The 26808-nt window shown below is 42.1% G+C and overlaps 1 protein-coding gene across 2 annotated transcripts in view; it reads left to right on the forward strand.

The window, feature by feature from the left end:
* Window positions 1-661: 661 nt before the first annotated feature.
* The window catches only part of ndfip2 (Nedd4 family interacting protein 2), a 53847-nt gene continuing 27700 nt past the window's right edge, over window positions 662-26808 (forward strand). The window contains exons 1-5 of one of the 2 annotated variants that reach the window (XM_078402322.1): window positions 662-953; window positions 14251-14398; window positions 18313-18446; window positions 19555-19605; window positions 24196-24283. In XM_078402322.1, the coding sequence (XP_078258448.1) occupies window positions 915-953; window positions 14251-14398; window positions 18313-18446; window positions 19555-19605; window positions 24196-24283 (460 nt within the window). In that variant the 5' untranslated portion in view covers window positions 662-914. The remainder of the gene's footprint in view (window positions 954-14250; window positions 14399-18312; window positions 18447-19554; window positions 19606-24195; window positions 24284-26808) is intronic. The other variant, XM_078402323.1, reaches the window with a different exon arrangement.

A 26808-nucleotide genomic window follows, 5' to 3' on the forward strand; every position in this document is an offset into this window, starting at 1 on the left:
CCACTGTCAGAGTTAGACGCAATGCAAATTAGAGGAATAGCATCTCACATTTCGCTTGAGCAGCTTACAACTCAGCCGTATGGATTTTGATTTTTCTAACTTCATGTAACCCTTGCTTTCTCCCACTCTCTCCGTTCCTCCCCCATCCTAGTTCTCTGACTAGTTCTACTGTCCTCCTGTCGTTATCTTTCAATATCTCGTCTCCTTCTCCCCGGCTCTCAGTCTGAAGATGGGTTTCGACTCGAAACGTCACCCTTGCCTTTTCTCCAGAGACGCGGCCTGTCCTGCTGAGTTACTCCTGCATTCGGTGTCTGTCTACACTATCCCATTTTCTCCATACCCTAATAATAAATCCCACCCTATTCCACAAGCCCCATCACAGCCTGTAAAATATGCCGCATACTGCAGGTTCTCCCTACTCCACTTCTACTTCCCTAATTTCACCCTTCTTCAAATTACCCATGCAGCATATTTTGTCATTCTACAATTGCCACGCGCCATGTTTTAATCGCCTCCCTCACACCACTAAATTAGGGGTGTGCCCCCCCCCCCTTTCAGCCTTCAACTCAAGCTGACTGGTTAGGCCGTGACGTCAGACGAGCGGCGGTGGCGTGGGGGGACGTTCCAAGGAAGTGACATAACAAAGGGCAGGCCTGCGCCGCGTTCAGTGCGCCGACCGGCTTTGGAATCATTGCTGGCGGCGGCGGCGGCGGGGGCGGGTTGTTTACTTTCAGGCGGCAGTTGAGGAGGGCAACAACAGCAGCAGCTGGAGGAGACGGCGGCAGGGGAAAGGGGAGATCGTTAGTCAACGTCGAGGGCAAGAACAACAACAACACCAGCAGCGTAGCGAGCGTGTTGGGGGAGGGAAGGAAGGAAGGAATCGACGGGCGGGCGTTTCTGCTGAGGCAGCGAGGATGATGCAGCATCACCAGGCCTGCAGTCGCTACCAGGCGGTGAGTCTGTCCCGTCCCTCCTCTCTACCCTCCCCACCCCGACTCCCAGTGTCTATGGGTGGATCGGCAATCGGGTTCCCTCTTATTTGGGTCGCTGGTTGCCCCGCGCCCTGTCCTGCTGCTGGGTCTCGACCTCGAACGTCCACTGTGCCCGCCCCCCCTCCGACAGATGCTGCTCGATCCGCCGAGAGTTCCTCTGACAGTTCGTTTATTTTTTGCACCCTTATGGATTTTGCTTCTTTTGTTGGGGTGCGCATCAATAGACAATAGACAATAGGTGCAGGAGTAGGCCATTCAGCCCTTCGAGCCAGCACCGCCATTCAATACGATCATGGCTGATCACTCTCAATCAGTACCCCGTTCCTGCCTTCTCCCCATACCCCCTCACTCTGCTATCCTTAAGAGCTCTATCCAGCTCTCTCTTGAAAGCATCCAACGAACTTGAGGCAGAGAATTCCACACCTTCACCACTCTCTGACTGAAAAAGTTCTTCCTCATCTCCGTTCTAAATGGCCTACCCCTTATTCTTAAATTGTGGCCCCTTGTTCTGGACTCCCCCAACATTGGGAACATGTTTCCTGCCTCTAATGTGTCCAATCCCCTAATTGTCTTATGTTTCAATAAGATCCCCCCTCATCCTTCTAAATTCCAGTGTATACAATCCTGATCACTATGTGCCGTGGGACGAGGAAAGATCTGCCTCGTGACCAACGCGAATATTTTCCTTTAATGCGGCGTATTTTGTGCATTGTCGTTTCCACCCACAGTGCTCCAATGCGGCGACTGTCAGTTTGTGTGTAGGTAGTGTGTGTAGGAGGTGGTGGTGTTGGCTTTTTTTTACTCTCTGTCGTTGTCATACATTTCTAGAGTGAGGCAACTGGAGTTGGCTCAAAGGCAGATGACAGGTGGCGTTGAGGCCTGACATATTGCACTGGCAGATCAGATTTTGTAATGTCACAATTTTAATGAAGGTAGAATTTCAAAAGCAACGTTATTAACTTATGAACCTTTTGCGAGGATAGATAATGAAACTGAAAATCTTTTTTTCTGAGCATTTTTTTTGTAACGGTGTTTGATTTTGTTTTTGAAAATAATGTATGAATAGGTGATTTAAATTTTGCTCATAAATTACATGATACATCGTTTGGTTTCTGTGGTATCATTTGACCTTGACCAAGTTTTAGTGCACTAAGGATGTAAGATTTATGCAGTTAATAATTATGATAAGTGGATTATGATACTGCAACATTGGCTTGTATATTTCTGGGAATCAATGTTTCTGTTTCTGGATTTAACATGAGGTATTAAGTGGTTCATATATATTTTTTAATAAAATGGTAGTTAGAGGCTGATTTTATTTTTGGTTTATACCCTTGAATTGTATTAATATGTGAAAAGTTAAGTTTCATTGTATAATAATTCAGCCTGCACCTGCCTTCTCTCCATACCCCCTGATCCCTTTAGCCACAAGGGCCACATCTAACTCCCTCTTAAATATAGCCAATGAACTGGCCTCAACTACCTTCTGTGGCAGAGAATTCCACAGACTCACCACTCTCTGTGTGAAGAAATGTTTTCTCATCTCGGTCCTAAAAGACTTCCCCCTTATCCTTAAGCTGTGACAATTATTTTTCTCCACATCCTAGATGGAATTCAACAGTTAAAGATACAATCTAAGCCACAAAAAGATGAAGAAATGGGGTACAAATCAAAAGGTATAGGTTCGGATCTATTTTCAATGAGCAGCTGAATTATTATACAATGAAACTTAACTTTTCACATATTAATACAATTCAAGGGTATAAACCAAACATAAAATCAGCCTCTAACTACCATATGTATTAACACCGCTGTAATTTCTACATGGTGAAACCAAAATGAATAGAAATACCCTTTAATAAAATTTGACAATGTACACTTTAACCACGTGTGATTCTTTTTCTATTTCAAATCTCAAATTGTGGAGTACAGAGGCAAATAAATAAATGATGGGTCTTTGTCCCAAACATTATGGAGGGCATGGTATATCTGGAATTCCCCGAGATGCATTTGGAAACAGTGAGATGCACATATTTGTATAAAATGAAGAAGCTTTTTCTGTCTTGACGCTGGCTAAAACAAAAAAATTGTAGCCTTGGGCAAATCAATTTTGTTAACTTTTCCAAATTGTAATATATACAGTGAGATATAGCAGAAGAAGGAAAGAAAAATATTTTAAACTCTCTACTTTGAAAATTTGAAAAACAGCATTTGAATTTATTTGTTTTTAAATATTATGCATTGCTTAATAGATAACAATAATGAGACTGTATGTAAAGTTTTAGTCTTTAAATGTCAGTTATTTCCAAAAATATCAAGGACAATACAAATATAAAGGTAGGAATAACACCAATAAAGTGACTACGGATTATTTTGACCCTTGGCACCAATACAACCACCCCTACTGTCTGAGTTATTATCCACAGACAAATACAACCACCCCTGTGCTCTGAGTTATCAACCACTGACAAGAAGGAAGGAGCGGCATTTCCCATTTATGTAATACTTTAAAGATTTCAAAACTAGAAAATTGTTGCTGGGTTGGGCAAGGAGATTTCAAGGAACAATTTAAAGGCGTTTTGTGGAAATAAATTAGCATTTAGGTCCCTGGTAGTTGAGACATTGCTGCAAGTTGTAAAGTATGTTTGGGAGGCAAGAATTTAAGGAGATTGGGCAACTTTGAGTGTTTTGAAGTTGAAGCAAATTACAACATAAGATAAGAATTAATTATGAAACACATGAAACAACTTAATTGTGGATTTGTGTAGGTCATCAAATATGGGAATAATACAAGCCAAATCCCAGGCAGCAGAATTTTAAATGACTTCAAGTGTACAAAAGGTGGCAAAAAAAGGGAACAGACAGGAATAAAATGGACTAATCAAGTCTAAAGGTAATAAACAAACAGATGTCTGAGGATGGAGTCTAGTCGCGTAATGCTAAGAAAGTAGCAACAGAAAATGTACGTGATGGGGCTTAGTTAATTTAGCCTACCCAGTTTACAACACAAATCGGGTCTTATTGCAGGAACTGAGACAGGAAATTCTTTCTCTATTTATAGAAGAGTTGTGCAAAATACTTTTTTTTGTATACTTAACTCCTAGTGAAATTCTGCCTACCTACAATTTACAGTCATATATATCTGATCTTGAAATGCATATTGAAGACTTGCACTCTCAACAAAATCCCATTTGTTCAACTGGGAATTTAATAATTAGAGAGATCTAATTCAACCTTTTGTTTTAATTAAACTTGAAACATTATAAACAGAATTTAATAGCAGGTACAAGCCCTTTGGGCCTGCTTTGCCAGTTGATTTGATAATGATTAAAAATCCAAATTCAGTGCCCGATATGTAACAGTCGGCTTAAAAATTCAAATATGTTAAAACTATGCTTTTGTAGTTAATTTATATGACTTTAAACAATCTACATCCTTCAACTGTTGATCTCATATCTCGTATTTTTATTAATGTTGATCTCCTTCAAGGATATTACTTTGAATAGATTTCTGTTTTTAATCCATTTTCATTCATTACATTGACATTTAATAGATTACATTAATATTAAATGATTTGTATTATTTTTATGAAAGTTAAGTTAATTGCAACATGAATGTCAATAATATCTGTTTAAAGTTTGGAAATGTGTAGATTTCAGAAATCATTTGATAAATATCCATGAAGAAAACGATGAGAAAAAATATAACAATTGTAGATAATTTTGCTTATATATTGAGATGGACATCCATTGTGTGTGTATTCATGTACTCAGATTAGCAGAATACGATGGTTTTCGAGGATCACAACTTTTCAACAAAATTATTACTGATTTACTGAAGAAGTAAATTCCACATCAAAATTGGCAAATGACATTGAATTAGTAGGTGGCAAAGACAAGAACAAAGTTGTACTGACTAATAAAAGTTCACATGACAAACGTGAGGACATCTAAAGTCAAAGAAGCTGAAATGGAAACAAAATGCTGGAAATACCCAACAGTTCAGGCTGCAAAGGTGAAAAGAGTAAAAAATAATTGACATTTGGATGAATATTCTTGCATCATGTTGTCAACGTCTTTACACAACCAGATTGATTGTAACGAAAAGATAAAACAAAATTAGATCTAGGCTACTCGGGGAACTTGAAGATTTATTTTGGAATTAATTCTCCTAAAGTTGGTTCATGCAAGAACTTTCGATTATGTCAAGATTGAAATTGCGATTAATTTAATTAATTGAGAGTAATATGGAAAGAAGCTGGAGCAGGGAAATTAAGATAATTGGCTATGATTTTTTTTTGCTTGACTGAGTAAGCTTGAGAAGGTAAATTGCCAACCCATGTTTCCATACTCCTCTTTCTCTCCCCCCCCCCCCCCGAAAAAAAAAAAATGCTTCATGCTTCTGGGACTGATTTAGCAACATTATGATTTCTTTTGCCAACGAGATGCAAGTTGGGAAAAGTGCAAATCTAGAAGTCAAGACATGTTTTAAAGGGACAGTTCCATTCCTAAGCAATTTAATTGAAATATAAATCATGTTATAGTTCTTAATTTAGTCATTGTAAAATGTGGGGAAACCTGAATATATTTCCATGTACAATTTAAAAATAGCACCACACTTGAGGTTGTGGCTCTGCTAAATTTAAATTGGACTTCTGTATTTAAATATCATCGCTCTGTTTACTTGTTTACTCTTGTAGTGCTGCAATCACCTTGCTAAATTGGGAGTTGGTTAGTGGATATGTAGATAGGTATGCTTTGAGTGGAAGAGATTTAAGTTGAGAGTTTGGCTCTGGTATACTCAGGATTCCTCGAGGTGCTCTCTGGAGATTCCCCAATTTCAAAGACATTGGGAGATTATGTGGCCATAGTAAATAGTGGAATATATGGAGAGTTGATGGGAATGTGAGAATGAAATGAGCTTAATTCAGTTGAGTGTCGATGGTTGGTGTGTACTAGGTGGGTGGAAGGGCCTTTTTCAGTGCTTTTGGCTCTTATGATTTGATTTCCTGTAAAAGGTAATTGTTCAGGATTATGGAGGGAACCGATTAAAGTGGAAGAGCTGGACTCTTGTCACCCGAAGGCACATTTTCGACCCTGACATCATGGAAATATGGCAAAAGTTTGCAGCGTTATTTTGCAAAATAACCCAGCTTTATTGTGCTTATCTTTAGAGGAAGTGGCTTTTGAAGTTCATGTTGTCGCACATGGCAGGATGAAACCTGCTTACTAAAGGTTCATAAATCTTTGCCAATGCCTTACACTGTGGCACCACTGTTCACCAACAGTGTGTCACAAACATCAGTAACCAGTATTATTGCGCAATTAAATTAAATAGAATTTGGAATTTCACAAGGAGGGCCAAAAAAATTGCACTCTGTATCTGCCAGAGAAGAAATAGTACAGAAAATCCTGGACAAAGTTTGCATAATTATGATAATTTGTTGAGTTCTCTTGGATTTCCACATTTTGTCACATTAAAAGCATTCTTTGTTGAAAGGCATGTGCACTTTCCTAAATTAGAAGCATTAATAACAATATTAATGCTCATCAAGCCATGGTGTATGTTCAAAGGCAAATGATGCAAGCGAGAATAAGAACAGTATTGAACTGTAAATAGAATTGCTTATTTGCCAGAAAGAAGTACTGTTGTCTCTGTGTAAGAACGAGGTTTTATTCTTTATTATGTTTAGCTAGACGTCTCTGTAAATGTGGACATCAGCTGTAATGTTTTAAGCTTTTCAAATATTGCTTAGCAGTTTTCAATAGAGCCCATTGCTGTTACTTATTCGCGTTTCCATAATAAGCCAGAGTCTAAAATATTGCAGCTCGTGGGACCAACAGCATGAATGCCCAAAGGAAAGGGCGAAGACAAATTCCTGCTTGACTTAACAGATTGTGATGAATATTGATATTTGAGCACATGACTTCTGAATTAATTGCTGGGGTTAGTGAGACTTTTGAATCTAATTTCTAATTATTATGATATTAGTGTATTTTCAAAGCTATTCTTTCAATAACATGACTACAACAAAAGTTTTGAATCAATTCTGTATGGTAAGAATCTAAAAAGGAGACTGGACTTGGTCAATACCTGAGTTTGTAAGGCATTTTTGTTGTATACAAGAGCTCTGTATTCTGGTGTAAATTATACACAAATTTTCCTTCACTATCACCTCCACCATTTGCTATCACTATCACCATTTGTGCTTCAAAACACAAAATGCAGAATTTCATATTTTCCCACAGTATACTCTTCTTCTTCTTAAGCCCTTGGCTCCTCTAGGGAGCATAGGCCATTGACAAATGTCCTCCACCTCACTCGGTTGTTGGCAGTTCTTTCGAGATCTCCCCAGTTGAGCCCACTCCCAGACATTTCTGTTTGGACACCTCTTCTCCAGCTGTTCCTGGGGTGACCTCTTGTCCTTTTTCCTTGGGGGTTCCATTTCAGAGCTTGCCAGGTGATGTTTGTGGCAGGTTTTCCAATCCAACTCCATTTTCTCTTTCGAATTTGTAAGTCGTTCCCTCATCTTGCTTTCCGGAGTAGATAATGGACTGCCCACTGGCCAATTTGATCTCCCCTGACTGTCCATCTTGTTTCTGCCAAGCCCAGGACTGAGAGATTGTAGCGCACCATTTCGTTGGCAACTGTGGCAGCCTTGCCAGCCTGGAACATGGTTCGGATGTTCCATGTCCCCACAAGGATGAATTTCTTTGGCGTCAGAAGGTGTGTCAGCTTCCCAGTGCCCTTGCTTGTTTGGCTGGGAAGCGTCATGTTCCCCGTCGCTGGGGCACCTTCTTCAACCAAGTGTGTAATTTGGTTTTCATTCGTCAAATTTTCTGCAACTCACACTTTTTCCAGTGTGGGGTAGTTAACCCCACGCCCAACCCCCAACTTGGAGTACCAGGGACTGCTTCGTTTGCCTCCTCACCCATGACCTGTCCAGTTTGGTTGAACCTGCCAGGGATATAAAACCCCATCCGGCGTAGCTCACAGGATCACTGGAGTATGCAAGTCTCTCCACCACGTCAAGGTTGCAGTCCAGGAGAAGCACAGTATACTCTTTGTGTCTTAATGCCTTCAGTGCAATTGATAATCCTATTTATTCTTAGTAGCCATACGATTAGTTCATTCATCCAAGTTATTTATATAAATGGAAAAAAAATAATGTCCCAGCAGCGATCCCTCTTATAATCGTGATAACAAGAAACTGATCCACACACATTCTCTTGCCGTTTCCTGTAAGCCAGCCAATCTCCTATCCGAGAGCTTTTAATTTACATGATACCCTTTGTGGCTAACGTCTTCTGGAAATTTAAGTATTGTTAATCTACTAGTTTAGTTCATTTACCAGTTTAACAAATGTTAAATGAACAACTTCTACCTTCTTTAAATTTTACCAAAAAAAACTATTCCAATCGATACATTTTCTTAAGAATAAAGTACAATGACTTTTTGAAAATGAATATTAATGTATCAGTCATCTCACTAGTCGATCAAGGCCTTGAGATGAAGTTCATCAGATTTGGCAGCCTGCAATTTCAACAATTTTTTTTTTCTGGTGATGTGAAATGACTTGCATTACTTGGGTAAAGACAATGCTCAATGGACCTGCTGCTTTCGTATTGTTAAAAGCCGTTCATAATTTAATGTTTTGTGCAGATTTCCCCTTGATCTGGAGTCCTTTCACATATTTTCTAGCGATTGATTAATACATAGTCTCTGCTGGAAGGGTCAGTTTACCTGGACGTTCACTGGTCAACATTTTACAGTTGTATTTGTATAATTGTAGCATTGGTTTTGTAGATTTTTTAGAAGTAATGCTACAGTTTAAATGTATTGGTTCCCTAAATTAGTGAGTTCATTTATAGTGGTGGGTAATTTTAATTTAACTTTTATATGGTTGGTATTGTTCCAATTGTAACAAGAGTTTGTCGGGAACAAAACCTTTTTTGAAATTTCAATTATTTGCTTTAATTTCAATTCCTTTGACAGGCCCTAGTTAATTAAACATTGAGCTTCCTCCTTAGTTCTTCTGCTGCAAAGCAACAGTTTCTCTGTGGCACATGAACATGAATGATATGTGTTAAGAGTTTGAATTACTATGATTTGGACTGCTGAATTTGCCAGTCACCGAGTTTGTGTTCTTATTTCCTGAACTACAGAAATTGCATCGTGGTGTTGTCAGTGTGGCTGAGCGTGGCGGTCCTCCATCTTCATCATATATTCTTAATGCTGATCGTTTCCTGTACACCATGCAAGTCCCACATAAATATAGCAGGTTTGTGATGCATGATTATGAATGTGTCACAAGCCTTTCCTATCCTTTTGGATATGAAATATTAGAGACCTTGAGATATTTAATGAGAATTTCCTTTTACAACTGCATAAGGTCATAACTAATAGGAGCAGAATGAGGCCATTCTGAAAGGGGAGGGAGCCCCATTGTGACCGAGGGGAAGTGCTGGAGTAACTCAGCCAACTGAATTAGTCTGAGGAAGGGTCTCGATGTTGCCTGTCCATGTTCTCCAACGATCCTGACCAGCTGAATTGCTCCAACACTTTGTGCCCTTTGAGGAAGGGATCACTGGATCACGTTGCAGTCAGGTGTGGGGTCGGAACCAATGCTCTAAGTGGCTTTGGGGATGGTGCAAGCCGTGGATGGGTCAGCAGCTCATTCCATTCACGTTTAGTTTAGAGATACAGTGACCCTTCGGCCCACCGAGTCCGCACCGACCAGTGATCCCTGCACATTAACACTATCGCACACTAGGGGCAATTTACACATATACCAACCCAATTAACCTACGATTGGACTCGTTACAGGCAGGAAATATGTTCCCAATGTTGGGGGAGTCCAGAACCAGGGGCCACAGTTTAAGAATAAAGAGTAGGCCATTTTGAACGGAGATGAGGAAAAGCCTTTTTCAGTCAGACAGTTGTAAATCTGTCGAATTTACTGCCTCAGAAGGCAGTGGAGGCCAATTCTCTGAATGCTTTCAAGAGAGAGCTAGATAGAGCTCTTAAAGATAGCAGAGTCAGGGGGTATGGGGAGAAGGCAGGAACGGGGTACTGATTGTGAATGATCAGCCATGATCACATTGAATGGCGGTGCTGGCTCAAAGGGCCGAATGGTTTACTCCTGCACCTATTGTCTATTGTACCTGTACATCTTTGGAGTGTGGGAGGAAACCAAAGATCTTGGAGAAAACCCACGCGGTCACGGGGAGAACGTACAAACTGTACAGACAGCACCCATAGTCAGGATCAGACCCGGGTCTCTGACGCTGCAAGGCAGCAACTCTGTCGCTGCGCCACCATGGCTGCCCCCAGTTTACATCTTGTATTTGTTTTATTTATGTTTATGGCGCTCCATGGCACTTTCGAGCATGGGAGGGGTGTCATTAGCAGGCCAGGGGTGTATTGTCATTTTGTATAAGAAAATAACTGCAGATGCTGGTACAAATCAAAGGTGCTTATTCACAAAATGCTGGAGTAACTCAGCAGGTCAGGCAGCATCTCGGGAGAGAAGGAATGGGTGACGTTTCGGGTCGAGACCCTTCTTCAGACTGATGTCAGGGGGGCGGGACAAAGGAAGGATATAGGTGGAGACAGGGAGATCTGGGAAGGAGGAGGGGGAGAGAGGGACAGAGGAACTATCTAAAGTTGGAGAAGTCGATGTTCATACCGCTGGGCTGCAAGCTGCCCAGGCGAAATATGAGGTGCTGTTCCTCCAATTTCCGGTGCGCCTCGCTATGGCACTGGAGGAGGCCCATGACAGAAAGGCCAGACTGGGAATGGGAGGGGGAGTTGAAGTGCTCGGCCACCGGGAGATCAGTTTGGTCAATGCGGACCGAGCGCAGGTGTTGAGCGAAGCGATCGCCGAGCCTGCGCTTGGTTTCGCCGATGTAAATAAGTTGACATCTAGTGCAGCGGATGCAATAGATGAGGTTGGAGGAGGTGCAGGTGAACCTTTGTCTCACCTGGAAAGACCGTTTGGGTCCTTGGATGGAGTTGAGGGGGGAGGTAAAGGGACAGGTGTTGCATCTTGTGCGGTTGCAGAGGAAAGTGCCCGGGGATGGGGTGGTTTGGGTAGGAAGGGACGAGTGGACCAGGGAGTTACGGAGGGAACGGTCTCTGCGGAGTGCAGAGAGGGGAGGGGATGGGAAGATATGGCCAGTGGTGGGGTCCCGTTGTAGGTGACATCAGTCTGAAGAAGGGTCTCGACCCGAAACGTCACCCATTCCTTCTCTCCCGAGATGCTGCCTGACCTGCTGAGTTACTCCAGCATTTTGTGAATAAACATTGTCATTTCATTATCATATGACCTTTGTTAGTCTAGAAAACGGATAATCCAGAAAGGCTCTGGCTCTGGGTGCCAGAAAATCGATGTTCAACCTATATCATCACCTGTAATGCTAATTTAGTTACAGGGATCATCTAAAGTGGACTCTGTTCTCTATAATAAAAGGTAATCTGATGATGGAACAGAATGACCAGACAAAGATAGGCAGTATTGTAAGGCTGTAGATGGAAAGCATTAAATTGTAAAGGTAAAGGGCAAAAGAGTGGCAAATGGATATCAGATACTTGGGAGTGAAAGTGGATTAGCAGGGCACATTCTAAAAGGTGAAAAGCTAAATATGTTGGAGGTCCAAAAAGAATTGGGAATTTGGGTACAACCTTACAATGTCAGGGAGAGGGACAAAAAAAACATCCAAATGAAATGCTGACATTTGCATCCAGAAGAATAGAATGCAAGGGAGCAAATTATATCATGGCTTTTCAAATTTCTGATTGGACCACTGCAGAAGTACTGAGCAGTTTTGGGCACTGTGACTTAGGAAAGATATATCGGCCTTGAACGGAATTAGTGGTCTCCAGGGGTAATTGCCAGAAAGTACCTTTCATGGCTTGAATGGTCCCAAAGTGCGTTCCGCTCATTTAAATACTTTACATTGTGGCCATTTTTGCAGGAAACATGGCAACCACTCTGTAGACAACTAGATTCTACACACATAAGAAATTTAGGGAACTGCAGATGCTGGAATCTTGAGTAAAATGCATAGTGCTGGGCTAACTCGGTGTTGGAGGCGGCATCTCTGGAAGATCTGGAAAGGTGATGATTCGGATCAGAACCTTCAGGACAGGTTTGGAGGGATAATGAACCAAGCGTAGGCAGGTGGGACTAGTGGAGCTGGGACGTTGGCCAGTGTGGGCAAGTTGGGCCGAAGTACCTGTTTCCACATTGTATCACTCTATGACCCTATGACTATGACTCCGATTGTAGTGTGAGGGAGAATGTTGGAAAAGAGGTGGGGGCAGATCAAAGCTGGCAAGTTTGTAAAGGTGCTTGTAAGTGCATCCATCTTTTGCTTATGTGTTGGTCTGCAAGATAAGAATTGAAAGTTGAAAACTGCAGATCATGAGAATTAAAAACAACGTGCTAAAAATATTCAGCAAGTTAAGCAACGTGTGGAGAGAAAAGTATGATTAATATTTCTGATTACTGACCTTTCATCGGAAGTGGTCAGAGTTGGAAAAGTGTATCAGTTTTGGGGATGGGGGAAGGGCGGAGAGACAGTGGCTAATGTGTATAAAAGGGTGGAGACCAAGAGAGACTGCAACATAAATAAAAGTGTTACTGGCTGAGGGATACTGGAAAAGGCTGAGATTATCTATTCGGTGGAGATATAAACAGGACAAGATGAATGTGGTGAGACAGTTTAAAAATTAAAGCAATGCAAGACCTGTCAGATACTGAGTTACTGGAAATCTGAACTTAAAGTCAATACTGGGAAATATTCAGCAAGCCAGGCAGCATCTGTGGGGAATGGTAAATAGTATGAACAGTTTTGTTACAAACGTGAATGGCTGGTTATCTGAAATTATTGAATTAATTGTTGAGCCCAAGGGCTGAGCCAGAAGGTGAATACTGTCTCTCAAGCTTGGATTGGGATTCATTTAGTAGAGTCAGATGACAAAGCCAGGGGGACAGATTGGGAGCAGAAAGGAAATTTAAAATCACTTCAGTTCTGTTTTTATTTGAGAAGGTTAATTTGTTGTCCAACAACATTTCTCATTGGCTGTGACAGAACTGCAGCAGTACTTCGAATTGAGCTGTTGTTATGATTCTGTTTGCTTCTTTTCCCCTGATGGTTCTGTTGTTCATTTGGGCATAGCATTGCACTGTGGCTTCTCCAGGCTGGGACATCTTTTTTTGGGGGGGAAGTCTGGAGCTAATTTATTATTTTTTAAATGGTGCAGATGGAATGGGTATTTTTTCTGATAAGCTTTTTGGGGGGAAAAAACAAATTATAAACTTTTTTTAAAGTTGGGGATTTATTTCTTCATGCAAAAAGGACAATTGGTGAGGTGCAGCATCAATTTTGTTTAAATCAAATTCAGAAAAGAGTGAGAGCAATGAATTTGATACCACAGAAGTGTTTTCGTATTTCAGAGCAAAAAAGGATGCTGGAAGGAACCCAGTGGGGCAGGCAGCATCTGTGGAGGGAATGGACAGACAACGCTTCCTGTTGGGACTCTTCTGGAACCCTCCTATCGTCTTATTTTAAATGCAATGGTGTCAATAACAGAATAGGGCTTGGATTGAACCATTGCACTATTTTGGGCATGTACCTCCCAAAAGATAGACATCTTCCATCTGCTTGGTTAACGTGAGCAACTTAATGTTATGATGGAAAGTGGGATCTATTGGAGAATGTCACTTAACTGACAAGTGTGTCGAATTTAGGTCCATTTTCAGGTGCATAGGATAAGTGGATGGCAGTGTGCTGTTGTTAATCTCTTCACTTTGGGATGGTGACGCCAAAAACACATCCAGAATTAACCCTCCCATAACTTTGGTATTGTCAGTGAAGTTTACTTTGCATTCATTGGGTGCTGCTAGAATTGGAACTAGATTTGAAGGTCAGGGTGGGAGGTTGGCTGAGAATCGGTTGAATTTTGGAATCATTGCATGCTATCACAGGTCAGATTAGAAACAGATGGGAAATGATATTGAAATTTGGATTAGGAGTTCTGGGGGTCTCCTCAAATTAAAGATAGGTGCAGCTGATCATAAGTGCTGTTATTGTTAGCTACTGACCTTGGAGAAACTAAATCATTCAGAAGGGAACCAATAACAAACATGTTCTTTGCTTGCAAATGCAGAAGGTTGCATAAGAATGCATGTGACCACATTGCAGAAGGTGCAAAAACAATCTGAGATGTACTAAAATTGTTTTTCTTTTCATAGCTGCACAATGAAGAAGTTTCTTCAGAGTCGCCTGAAGCAGTTCAGTCAGATGTTCCCATGGCTCCTCCTGAGACGTTGCCATCTGAAACAGAGGTACCACCACCACCTTACAGCAGTGTTACGCTGGGAGCAACTGCATCCACCACAGGTGTGATTCAGAAAGATCTTATTTCTTTTATTTTAACATTTGCATTAGTTGTGTGCTTAAGCTGGTTTCATCAATAGTTGATGCCTACCCCCAGATGATGTTGCAACGGTGCTGGTGGGACAGATTACAATTCAAAGGACTAAGAATTGAATATACTTCCATAATGCCTGAGATAAGAGCCAAGTTTTTATCCAGTGATGACAAGGAGTGGCATTGTTTTTCTGCATCAGAATGGTGTGCGGTTTAAAAGTAAACGTGTAGCTCTCAGGATTGTGATGAACCTATTATTCCTATGTTTCATGTTGGTATAGATCTTGGCTATAAGCAGAGTTCTTGGCGAGTTCTTGATGATTACCTTCATTTATCTTGTTCATTATACACCGATCAGCCAAAACATTATGACCACTGACAGGTGAAGTGAATAACATTGGTTATCTTGTTAGAATGATACCTGTCAAGGGGTGGGATATATTCGGCAGCAAGAGAACAGTCAGTTTTTGAAATTGATGTGTTGGGTGCGGGAGAAATGGGCAGGAGTAAAGACCTGACCGACTTTGACAATGGCCAAATTGTTATGGCCAGACAACTGGGTCAGAGCATCTCAGAAATGGCAAGGCGTGGGGTGCTCCCGGTCAGCAGTGGTGAGTACCCACCGACAGTGGTCCGAGGAAGGACGAACCACAAACCGGTGATAGGGTGTTGGGCGTCGAAGGCTCATCGATGCGCGAGGGCAACGAAGGCTGTCCCGTTTGGTCCGAACTTACAGAAGGTCTACTGTGGCACAAGTCACAACATTTTTTAATGGTGGTCATGGGAGGAATGTGTCACAATACACAGTGGATCGCACCCTGCTGCGTATGGGGCTGCACACGGAGGACCAACAGCGTATTAGGCAAGTGGTCATAATGTTTTGGCTCATCAGGTCATAATGTTTTGGCTGATGTTTTGGTGTGTATGCTGCAGCCCCTCGAAACTGTGCCCCCATTCAGCAGCAGCGTCAGCTCGACTGCGACGGTAGTTGTTTTGAGCGGGAAGTAACCACTCCCCTCATGTGGGACCCAGACCAATTGGGCGTCGAGCGGGAGGTCGGAGCCAATCATTCGACCCGACGTGGGGACCCGGGCCAATCGAGTGTCCAGCGGTAGGTTGTAGCCAATCAATGGACCCCACGTGAGGGTGAGCGGCAGGAGCAAATCAGGACGTGCCAGCGACCAATCAAAGTGGGGAGCGCCGGTGCTCCCACCATGTGGGACCTGGGCCAATCGGATGTAGAGCATGAGGTCGGAGCTGAGCACAAAATGGCAACTCTCCCCCAACTGCGCACGCGTCGGAGCTGAAGACATGGCAACCCTCTCCCAATTGCGCACGAGCTGAGCTGAACACAAAATGGCAACCCTCCCCCAACTGCGCATGTGCGGATGTGGCAGCCATCCGTTGGGCCCAAAGCTCTCCTGCATTGCTGTAATACCCTCCCCTCCCCCACTTCCATTGCCCACCTACTCCATCCCCACTCCACACCCCCTTCCCCCTCCCCTCCCCCTCCACTCCCCCTCCCCCTCCACTCCCTCCTCCCCTCCACTCCCCCCTCCCCTCCACTCCCCCACCCCCTCCACTCCCCCACCCCCTCCACTCCCCCACCCCCTCCACTCCCCCCACCCCCTCCACTCCCCCCACCCCCTCCACTCCCCCCACCCCCTCCACTCCCCCCACCCCCTCCACTCCCCCACTCCCTCCACTCCCCCCACCCCCTCCACTCCCCCCACCCCCTCCACTCCCCCCACCCCCTCCACTCCCCCCACCCCCTCCACTCCCCCCACCCCCTCCACTCCCCCCACCCCCTCCACTCCCCCCACCCCCTCCACTTCCCCACCCCCTCCACTTCCCCACCCCCTCCACTCCCCCCACCCCCTCCACTCCTCCCACCCCCTCCACTCCCCCCTCCACTTCCCCCCACCCCCTCCACTTCCCCCACCCCCTCCCCTTCCCCCACCCCCTCCCCTCCCCCACTTCCATTGCCCACCTACTCCATCCCCACTCCACACCCCCTTCCCCCTCCCCTCCCCCTCCACTCCCCCTCCCCCTCCACTCCCCCTCCCCCTCCACTCCCCCTCCCCCTCCACTCCCCCCTCCCCTCCACTCCCCCCTCCCCTCCACTCCCCCCTCCCCTCCACTCCCCCCTCCCCTCCACTCCCCCCTCCCCTCCACTCCCCCCTCCCCTCCACTCCCCCACCCCCTCCACTCCCCCACCCCCTCCACTCCCCCACCCCCTCCACTCCCCCACCCCCTCCACTCCCCCACCCCCTCCACTCCCCCACCCCTCCACTCCCCCCCTCCACTTCCCCCCACCCCCTCCACTTCCCCCACCCCCTCCACTTCCCCCACCCCCTCCACTTCCCCCACCCCCTCCACTTCCCCCACCCCCTCCACTTCCCCCACCCCCTCCACTTCCCCCACCCCTCCACTTCCCCCCACCCCTCCACTTCCCCCCACCCCTCCACTTCCCCCCACCCCTCCACTTCCCCCCACCCCTCCACTTCCCCCCACCCCTCCACTTCCCCCCCACCCCCTCCACTCTCCCCCACCCCCTCCACTCTCCCCCACCCCCCCCATCCTCTCCACTCCCCCCCCCACCCCCTCCACTCCCCCCCCACCCCCTCCACTCCCAGGTACGTCGGTGGCTGAGGGGCATCCTGGTGGAAGTATATGGGTCGATGAGGTCAGAGTTAGGGTACACAGTCAGAATCTTGTTTCCATGAGTGGAAATGTCAAAGATTGGAAGGGCATAGCTTCAAGGTATGAGGAGGGAAGGTTTAATGATGCACAAGGCAAGTTTTTTTTAAATACAGTTGTGGGTGCCTAGAACACGCTGCTGGGCTGGTGGTGGAGACAGATACGATAGTAGCTTTTAGATAGGCACATGGATATGCAGGGAACAGCAGGATTTTGATCATGTACAGGCAGAGTAGATTAGTTTAACTTAGCATCATGTGTGACATGTCCTACTTAAATCTCTCCTGGACAGATCTTGGAAAATTAACAAGCCTTCATCTCTATTTCAGCTGGCAACACCACCATTTGCCCTAGTTTCTTTTGGGTCTCTAAATTATCACAAGCGAGCCATTTGTCCACCCCTCCTTCTCCACAACTTAAAATGTGTTTGATTTTTAACTTTTCCTAGTTCTCATGAAAGGCCATTAACACAAATGCTACTGAAACTGCCAAGTATTTCTGGCAGTTTCTATTTTTTTAATTTGAGATTTCCAGCATCGATAGGTTTTTCCTTTTTAATGAATGGCACATTTTGTTTGGTGAAATGCCTTGGTATGTTTTACTGTATGAATGTATAACTGCGACTCCATTTAAAAAACTTTTAATATTGTCCTTTTAATTTTTGTTCTATTTTCCTTTTTCAATTCTATCTGTCCATTTTTATTTATTTTCCCTATTCTGTCTCATTCTCTACTACTTATTGTTTCCCTTTCCTCCTATTTACTACTTTTCTTTTGTTGAGGCTCCAACCTCTTATTTCCTGTTTTTTTTGTACCTGTTTCTTATCTGTTGTATAGACATTTTTTCCTATTGTCTCATCGAAAAAAAGTGCATCAGGTGCAGCCATACACTGCTAAAGCAGTTAATCTGAGTTATTTCAGACGGGATGGTGATACCAACTTGCATAAAATCAGATTTGCGAAAGGGTTCAAGGTGCGTTACCCTTGCATAAGTCAGGGAGTGCCTGTATTAACAAGTAAATTTGTTTACAATTCTCCATTTGTGTGATGATAATTTGCAGTATTAAAATCAATTTCAGTTTCATCCATATGGTTCATTACATAAATACAAATAAAGTAATTGTTTCCCCCTACTATCGCCCTGAAGCTTTTCCTAAGTTATGTCCCTGTCTATTTGACCAACAGAAACAGACTTCCAGAGTGAGCTGATGCCGGTGCCACCCCCTTATAGCGTTGCTACCTCCCTTCCGACTTACGATGAAGCAGAAAAAGCTAAAGCAGCTGCAATGGCAGCTGGGGCAGGAGAAGTTGGACAAAGAGTGAGAAATGTTTCATTTTTTAAAATATACTATATGACTATATATACTATACGGTTTATTATTTAAATAAATCTTCATTGCAAAATCTTCACTCCACAAAGGAGTTGGATGTACAGTGGTTTTATAGAAACATATAAAATTATAAAAGGACTGGACAAGCTCGATGCAGGAAAAATGTTCCCAATGTTCGGTGAGTCCAGAACCAGAGGCCACAGTCTTAGAATAAAGGAGAGGCCATTTAAAACTGAGATGAGAAGGAACTTTTTCACCCAGAGAGTTGTGAATTTGTGGAATTCTCTGCCACAGAGGGCAGTGAAAGCCAAATCACTGGATGGATTTAAGAGAGAGTTAGATAGAGCTCTAGGGACTAGTGGAATCAAGGGATATGGGGAGAAGGCAGGCACGGGTTATTGATTGTGGACGATCAGCCATGATCACAATTAATGGCGGTGCTGGCTCGAAGGGCCGAATGGCCTCCTCCTGCACCTATTTTCTATGTTTCTATGTGTAGTATATAAGCTACATCCTTTACGTGAGAACATGTGAGCATTATGCAACAATGTACATATCGATAGCACCAATTTTGTTTATAAAACAATAATATTATTAATTATGACATATTGCTTACAAAGATGTAATTTACTCAAAGATAGAATTTGCTAGATATGCCATGTATTGAAATTTGGTACACACCACAATTCTGTAACATAGAGTAGAATTGTTAATCCTCTTGGCCAGCTGTGCATCATTTGAACATTTTAGAAAGCTACATTACTGAGTCATGCAATGTTTGTATCTTTCATTTTTCAGGGGATTATAAACTATTTTTTAAGAGTGCACTCTTCAGAAAAATATTAACCTGTACATATCATTCTTTTAACTCTTGAATCTACTTGAAAATAAGCATGTTTTTAAAATTTAAGCAAATCATCTAAATGTATCATTTGTACAATTACACGACCTGTGAACAATGTGAATGAAACTACTTTTTTAGAGACATGAATGTCAAATGGTGAATTACCTTAATATTTTAGCCTCTACTTACTTAATTTGTGCTATGCTTTATTGTCTTGTGTTTTCCTGCTTAACACCTGCTACAAATGGACAGTTTAGGGAGCCTAGGAATCTGTTTGATGAAATTCTACAAGGTACATCTCAGGTACAGTTCCTTCCTGTGTAAATGACTATGAAATGCTTGAATTATATATTCAAAAATGTGGTATGTATACTTTACCAACTGAGTGCTATGCTTTCTTCTTGTGTTGGTGTTATGTTGTCACATGCCATTCACAAAGATGTCTTATATTGCCAATTAGCTTTTTCATGACCTTAAGTCTTGTTTATGAATAAAATGTATTTTACTTTAGTTTGAATTTACACATTCTCCGTACCTGCAAATACTTCAAGACAATGACTTTCTCAATTTCTGCAGTTCTTGGAGTATCAGTAATACTTCAAAGTGCAAAGAAATCCTTTTTTTTCCCTTCGTTTTGGTGACTATCTAATATATAATACTATCTTTAATTGACAAATCACGATCTTCAAGAGGAAATACAGCATTCATTTGATTCTTAAAGAGCAGATGACAGCCAGCCGAAGTGTTTTCAATTGGATTTCCTAAGAATTTGTAATTGGGTCTGAATTTCATGTTAAATGGTGATCTTTATAGGGAACACAACTAATTAACAATGGGATTAGATTACCAGAAACACATTAAAACATGCCATTCTCTCTTACAGGATTAAGTATGTAATAACATGGCCATTAATGTATCCCCAAGTTTACTGGTGATACAATATAAGCATTTTCAATAATATTCATCATTTGTTCAGTAAAAGAGAGAGTCAGATGGAATAGATTGGTATTGAAACATGATTCAAACCATGTTCAGGTAGAACATTTCCACAATGCTGGTAGTTGGACCTCTTTGTACACAGCTCAAAAGTATTTGAACTACAATTTTGTAAAGGTGCAAGCTGATAGTATTTGGTGAAGACAATTGGAACATGGGAATTTAGTCCCTTTAATGGCAGAACCAATGATCTTTTTAACTCGAGTGATTTAAAGATCAAAAAGGGATTGAATTAGAGTTTTGTTAGTTGAGGGTTGGAAAGGAAGTGGGGAGGTGATCAGCGGGAGAGGGTAATTGAAGAAAGACATGAAGATGGGAGAAACAATGTAGAAGCAAGTACTGATGTAAAAGTCAATTAGTTCTCTCTTGGTCAGCTTTGTTTCATTGAGAAAGGTACCTATCTGGTTAAGTTCCAGACCTATTTATCCAAAGTGTTTTAATGGATGATTAATGTGAAAATCTAATACATTCTTTAAAAGAATAAGAAAGTTAGAGTGAGATATAATCTATAAGCAAATGGTGTGGGACTGGCAGAATTAACCATTCAGTTTTGCAGATTCTCAGCTTTTATCATAGATCAGAATTTCCTGAATTGTAGGTTGTTTAGTCCAGCCTATCAGCAGGATTTATCACATTATGGTTTCAAAATGTCTTTAATTTTAGGCAATTGTTTTAATATTGTCTGTCTGCATGTGGTGGTGAATGTTTAAACACGTTTCATTTAATTTCAAGAACGTCAAGTTGCTTATGAGCAGAAATGATGAATTTGTCTTTCAGTCCTCCTTCGGATTAGACGGTGTCCAATACATGAATGTTCAAGGATTAAATGTGTCACTTAGTTTATCAGATTTATTGGGTAGATTTTTTTCTAATTTAATTGACTAGTCTTCATAAGTAAAACTAAAATTTATACCTTTAGATTTTCTGAAACCTGAGCTGAATGAACAGCCATGAAGAACCATGAAGATGAGGGCAATTCTATAACCTGGGTTTATGTTTTCCATTTGGGGATACCCTGTGCTGGATTCCATGTATTTAAAATGTAGATGGCTTTATTTTTTACTACTATATCAAATGAATGCAACTCCAATTCCATTCCTTACCACTGTATTACCTTTGAGGTAGGATTGTTAAAATTTAGTTCTCCATTACAACATAATCCTTGGTCATGGTCAATTTATAGATTATGGGTTGACAAAGGAACTGCTGAAAATCAAAATGCTACTGATTTGATCTGAGATTGTGGAGGCAAATGTAGCAACTCCTTGAAGTGTAGAAAGTTTGAGTCAACATTCAGTGTCAAGATGTGAAGATATTGGTGATGCAATGTAGTTAAAAAAGACCAGTTGATGAAGGCAACAAAGAATTATGCACTTTCATAAACACTGGAGATTTAAACAAAATGGAGTTTGCAGGGAATTGGGATATAAGATTGATGCAACAAGTGAGAGGAACTATGCAGATGCAGTTGTGGATAATGCATCCTTCTCAACAAGTCAGTATTATGCATTTTGTTGTGGGAGTTGTATGAAGATTCTACCCTAATTGGTGTATGCTGGGGGATGCGGGCCATGGTAGGATGCCAGTGTGGCATGGATTGTAAATTGTAAGGGCACAATTAAGCTTTGACACAGAGGTCTCGGCTTCAGTGTGATGTTTTGCTGGATTTTATCAAAAGCGCAGTATAGTACTTTGACAATATAAGGGTGGTGGAATTAGGAAAACAGCAGAGGGATTTAGGGAATGACAGGAGCAGGTGCAAGAATGAGGCTAGCTGCTGTGGGATAGGATAGGTAAGTAGGATATCGAGGAGGATTGGGGAGGTACATAGATCTGGAGAGTGGTAGGCAGGTTAGAGATTTCTAGTTTGTATGGGGAGAGGAGGTTCAGTGATGAAGGAATGCATTTTACTTACCTGACAGACATCCACTCCTGAAGTTGCTTTGCTAAGACCGTGTGGCATTGGCAGTGTCTAACAACAGATGCCCCTTTGAACAGCATAGTTCAGGCATTGAACGGGGAAGTGAGCTTGTCCTATCTGCCTCTGTGGAAATTGTGCAAGGGTGACTGACACCAGGAAGTGCCCTATTTTATATCCAGTGTGGGACACAACAAACTAGAAAAGATTGTTATAGCAATTTACCTTTGTGAAGAAAAAATATCTATTTTTAGGTGAATAACCCTTTTTTTCAAGCAATATGCCCTTGAATTTTTAGGTTAGGATATTTTTGGACTGATTACCACGATAAAAGCAGCATGCATTGAGAAAAGCAACAATAATGTAAAAGTGTGTCCACAATAGTTATTTTTAACCATGTTTGATCTATTGTGGGTGATTCTTTAATGTTCTGAAGAGCAAATTATCAATTCCAATTCTGTGAACATCATGAACAAACAATCTTTAGTCCCGAGGGGCTAGATGCAGGAAAAATGTTCCCAATGTAGGTTAATTGGCTGGGTAAATGTAAAAATTGTCCCTAGTGGGTGTAGGATAGTGTTAATGTACGGGGATCGCTGGGCGGCACGGACGGTGGGCCGAAAAGGCCTGTTTCCAGCTGTATATATATGATATGATATGATATGATATGTTGGGTGAGTCCAGAACCAGGGGCCACAGTCTTAGAATAAAGGGGAGGCCATTTAAAACTGAGGTGAGAAGGAACTTTTTCACCCAGAGAGCTGTGAATTTGTGGAATTCTCTGCCACAGAGGGAAGTGGAGGCCAAATCACTGGATGAATTTAAGAGAGAGTTAGATAGAGCTCTGGGGGCTAGCAGAATCAAGGGATATGGGGAGAAGTTGGGCACAGGTTACTGATTGTGGATGATCAGCCATGATCACAATGAATGTGCTGGCTCGAAGGGCCAAATGGCCTCCTCCTGCACCTATTTTCTATGTTTCTATGTCTGTGTTTCTATAAATTATGAATAAAGATAAGAAATTGTTTCAAACACAAGTAATATTTTCTTATTCCAGGAGCAAGCATATTTAGGATTAAATGAAAATAATAAATTCTTTAACTTTTTGAATATCTCATAATCGCAGATTAATGAACTGAACTAGAACTGGGACGGTGTAAGTAATGTGTGAACAGCAGAACAAGAAAGGAAGCTATTGAGTTGACAGAATTCTAGATTAATTCCTTGTTAGAATAGTTAACAATTTATACACAGTTTATGCAGTGCAGCGTTCACGTTTTTAAATCCCGAATGACCTTTGACAAATCCCATGATTGCTTGTGTTTATCGAAATACCAAACTCACTTATTCTACTTTCATTGGAAAGCACTGGAACAGGCACAGTTAAGACTAAGTCTGGGAGCACAGGTACATGGATAGGTTGTCAGCCATTTTCCTCATGTTTGGCTGAGGCTCTTTAATACCATTCTGTACGATACTCTATAATGGCATGGAAAGCCCATTAAATATATCGGATTTTGCTGCTGAGAATCCTTCCGTTAGTTCACACATGTTTAAATGGTAGGTCAGTGTAAGATGAGGCCAAATATTTTTGAAAGGATCTATTGCACAGTTGGAGATCACTGCTCACTACAAGTAGGCCATTTTGGTGCCATTGTAATCAAATAGCTTTACTCTGTTGTTTCTGACAATTGTAAACACAAAGTTTCAGAATGTACAATCTCATTAAAATCAAGAAAAAAATAACACATCTTTTCTCTTCACTTGCAATGATGCTAAAATCTCTCCCAAAATGTTCACAGAAGAATTAAGCTCTTTACAAATAATACTCTGTTTCTATGTGATGTTTTGCTGGGTTTTATCAAAGTGCCGTGTCATAGCTGGTTGTGTAAAAAATGGTAATGCGTGTGATTAACCGTTTAATTATAAACTCAAATTACATGCTTGCTCATACAACACTGTGCATCTTGTAAATATAGGAGGAAGATTTTCCACCAAGAGATGACTTCAACGATGCTGACCAGTTGCGAGTTGGTAATGATGGCATTTTCATGTTAGCATTTTTCAGTAAGTCTTTTCTTAAAACTTTAATTCACTATGATAAGATTGCTTAGAACTGGAGGGTGCAGGTCTAAAGTGAATTTGGAGAAATTTAAAGTGGATCTCTGAGGGGAAAGTTTTTCACACAGGGTAGTGGTTACTGGAACAAGCTGCCAGAGGTGGAAGTGGAGGAAGATAAAATTGTAATGTTTAAAAGGCTTTTGAACAGGTACATTGATAGGAGTGTTTTAGGGGGAAATGGGCTGCATGCAGGCAAGTGGGATTAATGGAGATTGATGTTGGACAAGGTAGGTATTAAAAAATCACCCTTAAATTCTAGACATGAAAGTCCACACCTTCCTTCAAGGTTCATCATTGTGTTTTCAGAAGTCATCATCTCATGTTAACTTTGCCAACAGAAACTCAGTTCACTTTACATAATACATAATATTTGTTTTTATTCTGCTATGTTTCCTAATGATCTGTCTCTAAATTGATTTGTTTTTTTGTCAGCTTAATATTAAAAAGTCAATTCTTGAATCTTAGACCTGATGGAGATTTCTTGATTCCAGTATTTTAAAGAATTTAAAGTACCTACATTTTAAATATTATTTTGGGAAGTATTCTACTGCTTGACGTAGAGGATCTGCAAGAACAAGCTGGGTTTGCTGCTTAACATAGTCATAGACATACAGCATGGAAATGAGCCCTACAGCCCATCTTGCTCACGCCGACTAAGATGCCCATCTCCACTAGTCCCCCTGCATTTGACCCATGTTAAAGCCCGTCCACCCTCTGAAATAACAAACACCGCCAGACACTGATAGTAAAGACACAACTTTATTACACTAGCGGGAGTGGGAGAGTCACTGCATGTGTGGTCACATACTTGCCAGCTCCTCGCGGTCCCACTCAATCATTCTGTGCACCGGCAGTATACTTATACACGAGTAGTCACGAGTCCAACTAATCACACAATCAGCACATTTCTGCACCGGTTCTTATTGTCTAGAACAGACTTCTTGTTCACTGCAGACTTAAAGTATAAGAAAATAACTGCAGATGCTGGTACAAATCGATTTATTCACAAAATGCTGGAGTAACTCATCAGGTCAGGCAGCATCTCGGGAGAGAAGGAATGGGTGACGTTTCGGGTCGAGACCTTTCATCAGACTGATGTCAGGGGGGCGGGACAAAGGAAGGATATAGGTGGAGACAGGAAGATAGAGGGAGATCAGGGAAGGAGGAGGGGAAGGGAGGGACAGAGGAACTATCTAAAGTTGGAGAAGTCGATGTTCATACCACTGGGCTGCAAACTGCCCAGGCGAAATATGAGGTGCTGTTCCTCCAATTTCCGGTGGGCCTCACTATGGCACTGGAGGAGGCCCATGACAGAAAGGACTGCTGAGTTACTCCAGCATTTTGTGAATAAATCACTGCAGACTTGTTGTACTACTTGGTACCGGGTCTTTCTCCTTCGTTACAACAACCTCTGCAGCTATGCAAAACAACCTGTTATACTTTAGCTAGCAATTCTAAGTAAGTAAAGCAGGCTCACCATGCGCAACATGCAATCTGTACACATTAACTCTTAAACCCCCATCCTCCTCTACACACATTTCCTTGTAAACCTTTCCTATCCAAGTACCTTTCCACATGTGTTTTAAAAAGTGTTTTAACAATGTTCTTAATTGAAGAAACGTAGCAACGAGGATCTGCAGATGCTGGTTTACATAGAAAGACTCAAAATGCTGGAGTAATTCAGCGGGTCAGGCAGCATCCCTGGAGAACATGGATAGGTGATCTTTCGGGTCTGGAACCTTGTTCAGTTCCTGAAGAATTGATGTCAATGTACTAAAACTATTTGGATTCATCTGTAATACACCCATGTTTTCATGCATTAATATGTTTTGAATCTGGAACTCAGTAGATAATGTTCCAATTGTATGTTTTCTTCTATGGTAAATAATCCCGTGATATAAATTTTTAGTACAGTGCATTATTTCTGCCACCTTGTGGAAGGCTAAACAATTACAGTGTTGGTTATGGCATGCATTACCCTGAGCAATTACTGAGATATCGCATTTCCTCTCTGCGCAGAAGTTAGCAAAATAAAACTTGATAACCATATAACAACTACAGCACGGAAACAGGCCCGTTCGGCCCTACCAGTCCACGCCGACCACTCTCTCTGACCTAGTCTCATCTACCTGCTCTCAGACCATAACCCTCTAATCCCCTCTTATTCATATACCTATCCAATTTACTCTTAAATAATAAAATCGAGCCTGCCTCCACCACTTCCACCGGAAGCCCATTCCATACAGCCACCACCCTCTGAGTAAAGAAGTTACCCCTCATATTACCCCTAAACTTTTGTCCCTCAATTCTGAAGCTATGTCCCCTTGTTGGAATCTTCCCCACTCTCAAAGGGAAAAGCCTACCCACGTCAACTCTGTCCGTCCCTCTTAAAATTTTAAAAACCTCTATCAAGTCCCCCCTCAACCTTCTACGCTCCAAAGAATAAAGACCCAATCTGTTCAACCTCTCTC

Source organism: Rhinoraja longicauda, chromosome 7 (genome assembly GCF_053455715.1).
Source record: "Rhinoraja longicauda isolate Sanriku21f chromosome 7, sRhiLon1.1, whole genome shotgun sequence".
Lineage (NCBI taxonomy): Eukaryota > Metazoa > Chordata > Chondrichthyes > Rajiformes > Arhynchobatidae > Rhinoraja > Rhinoraja longicauda.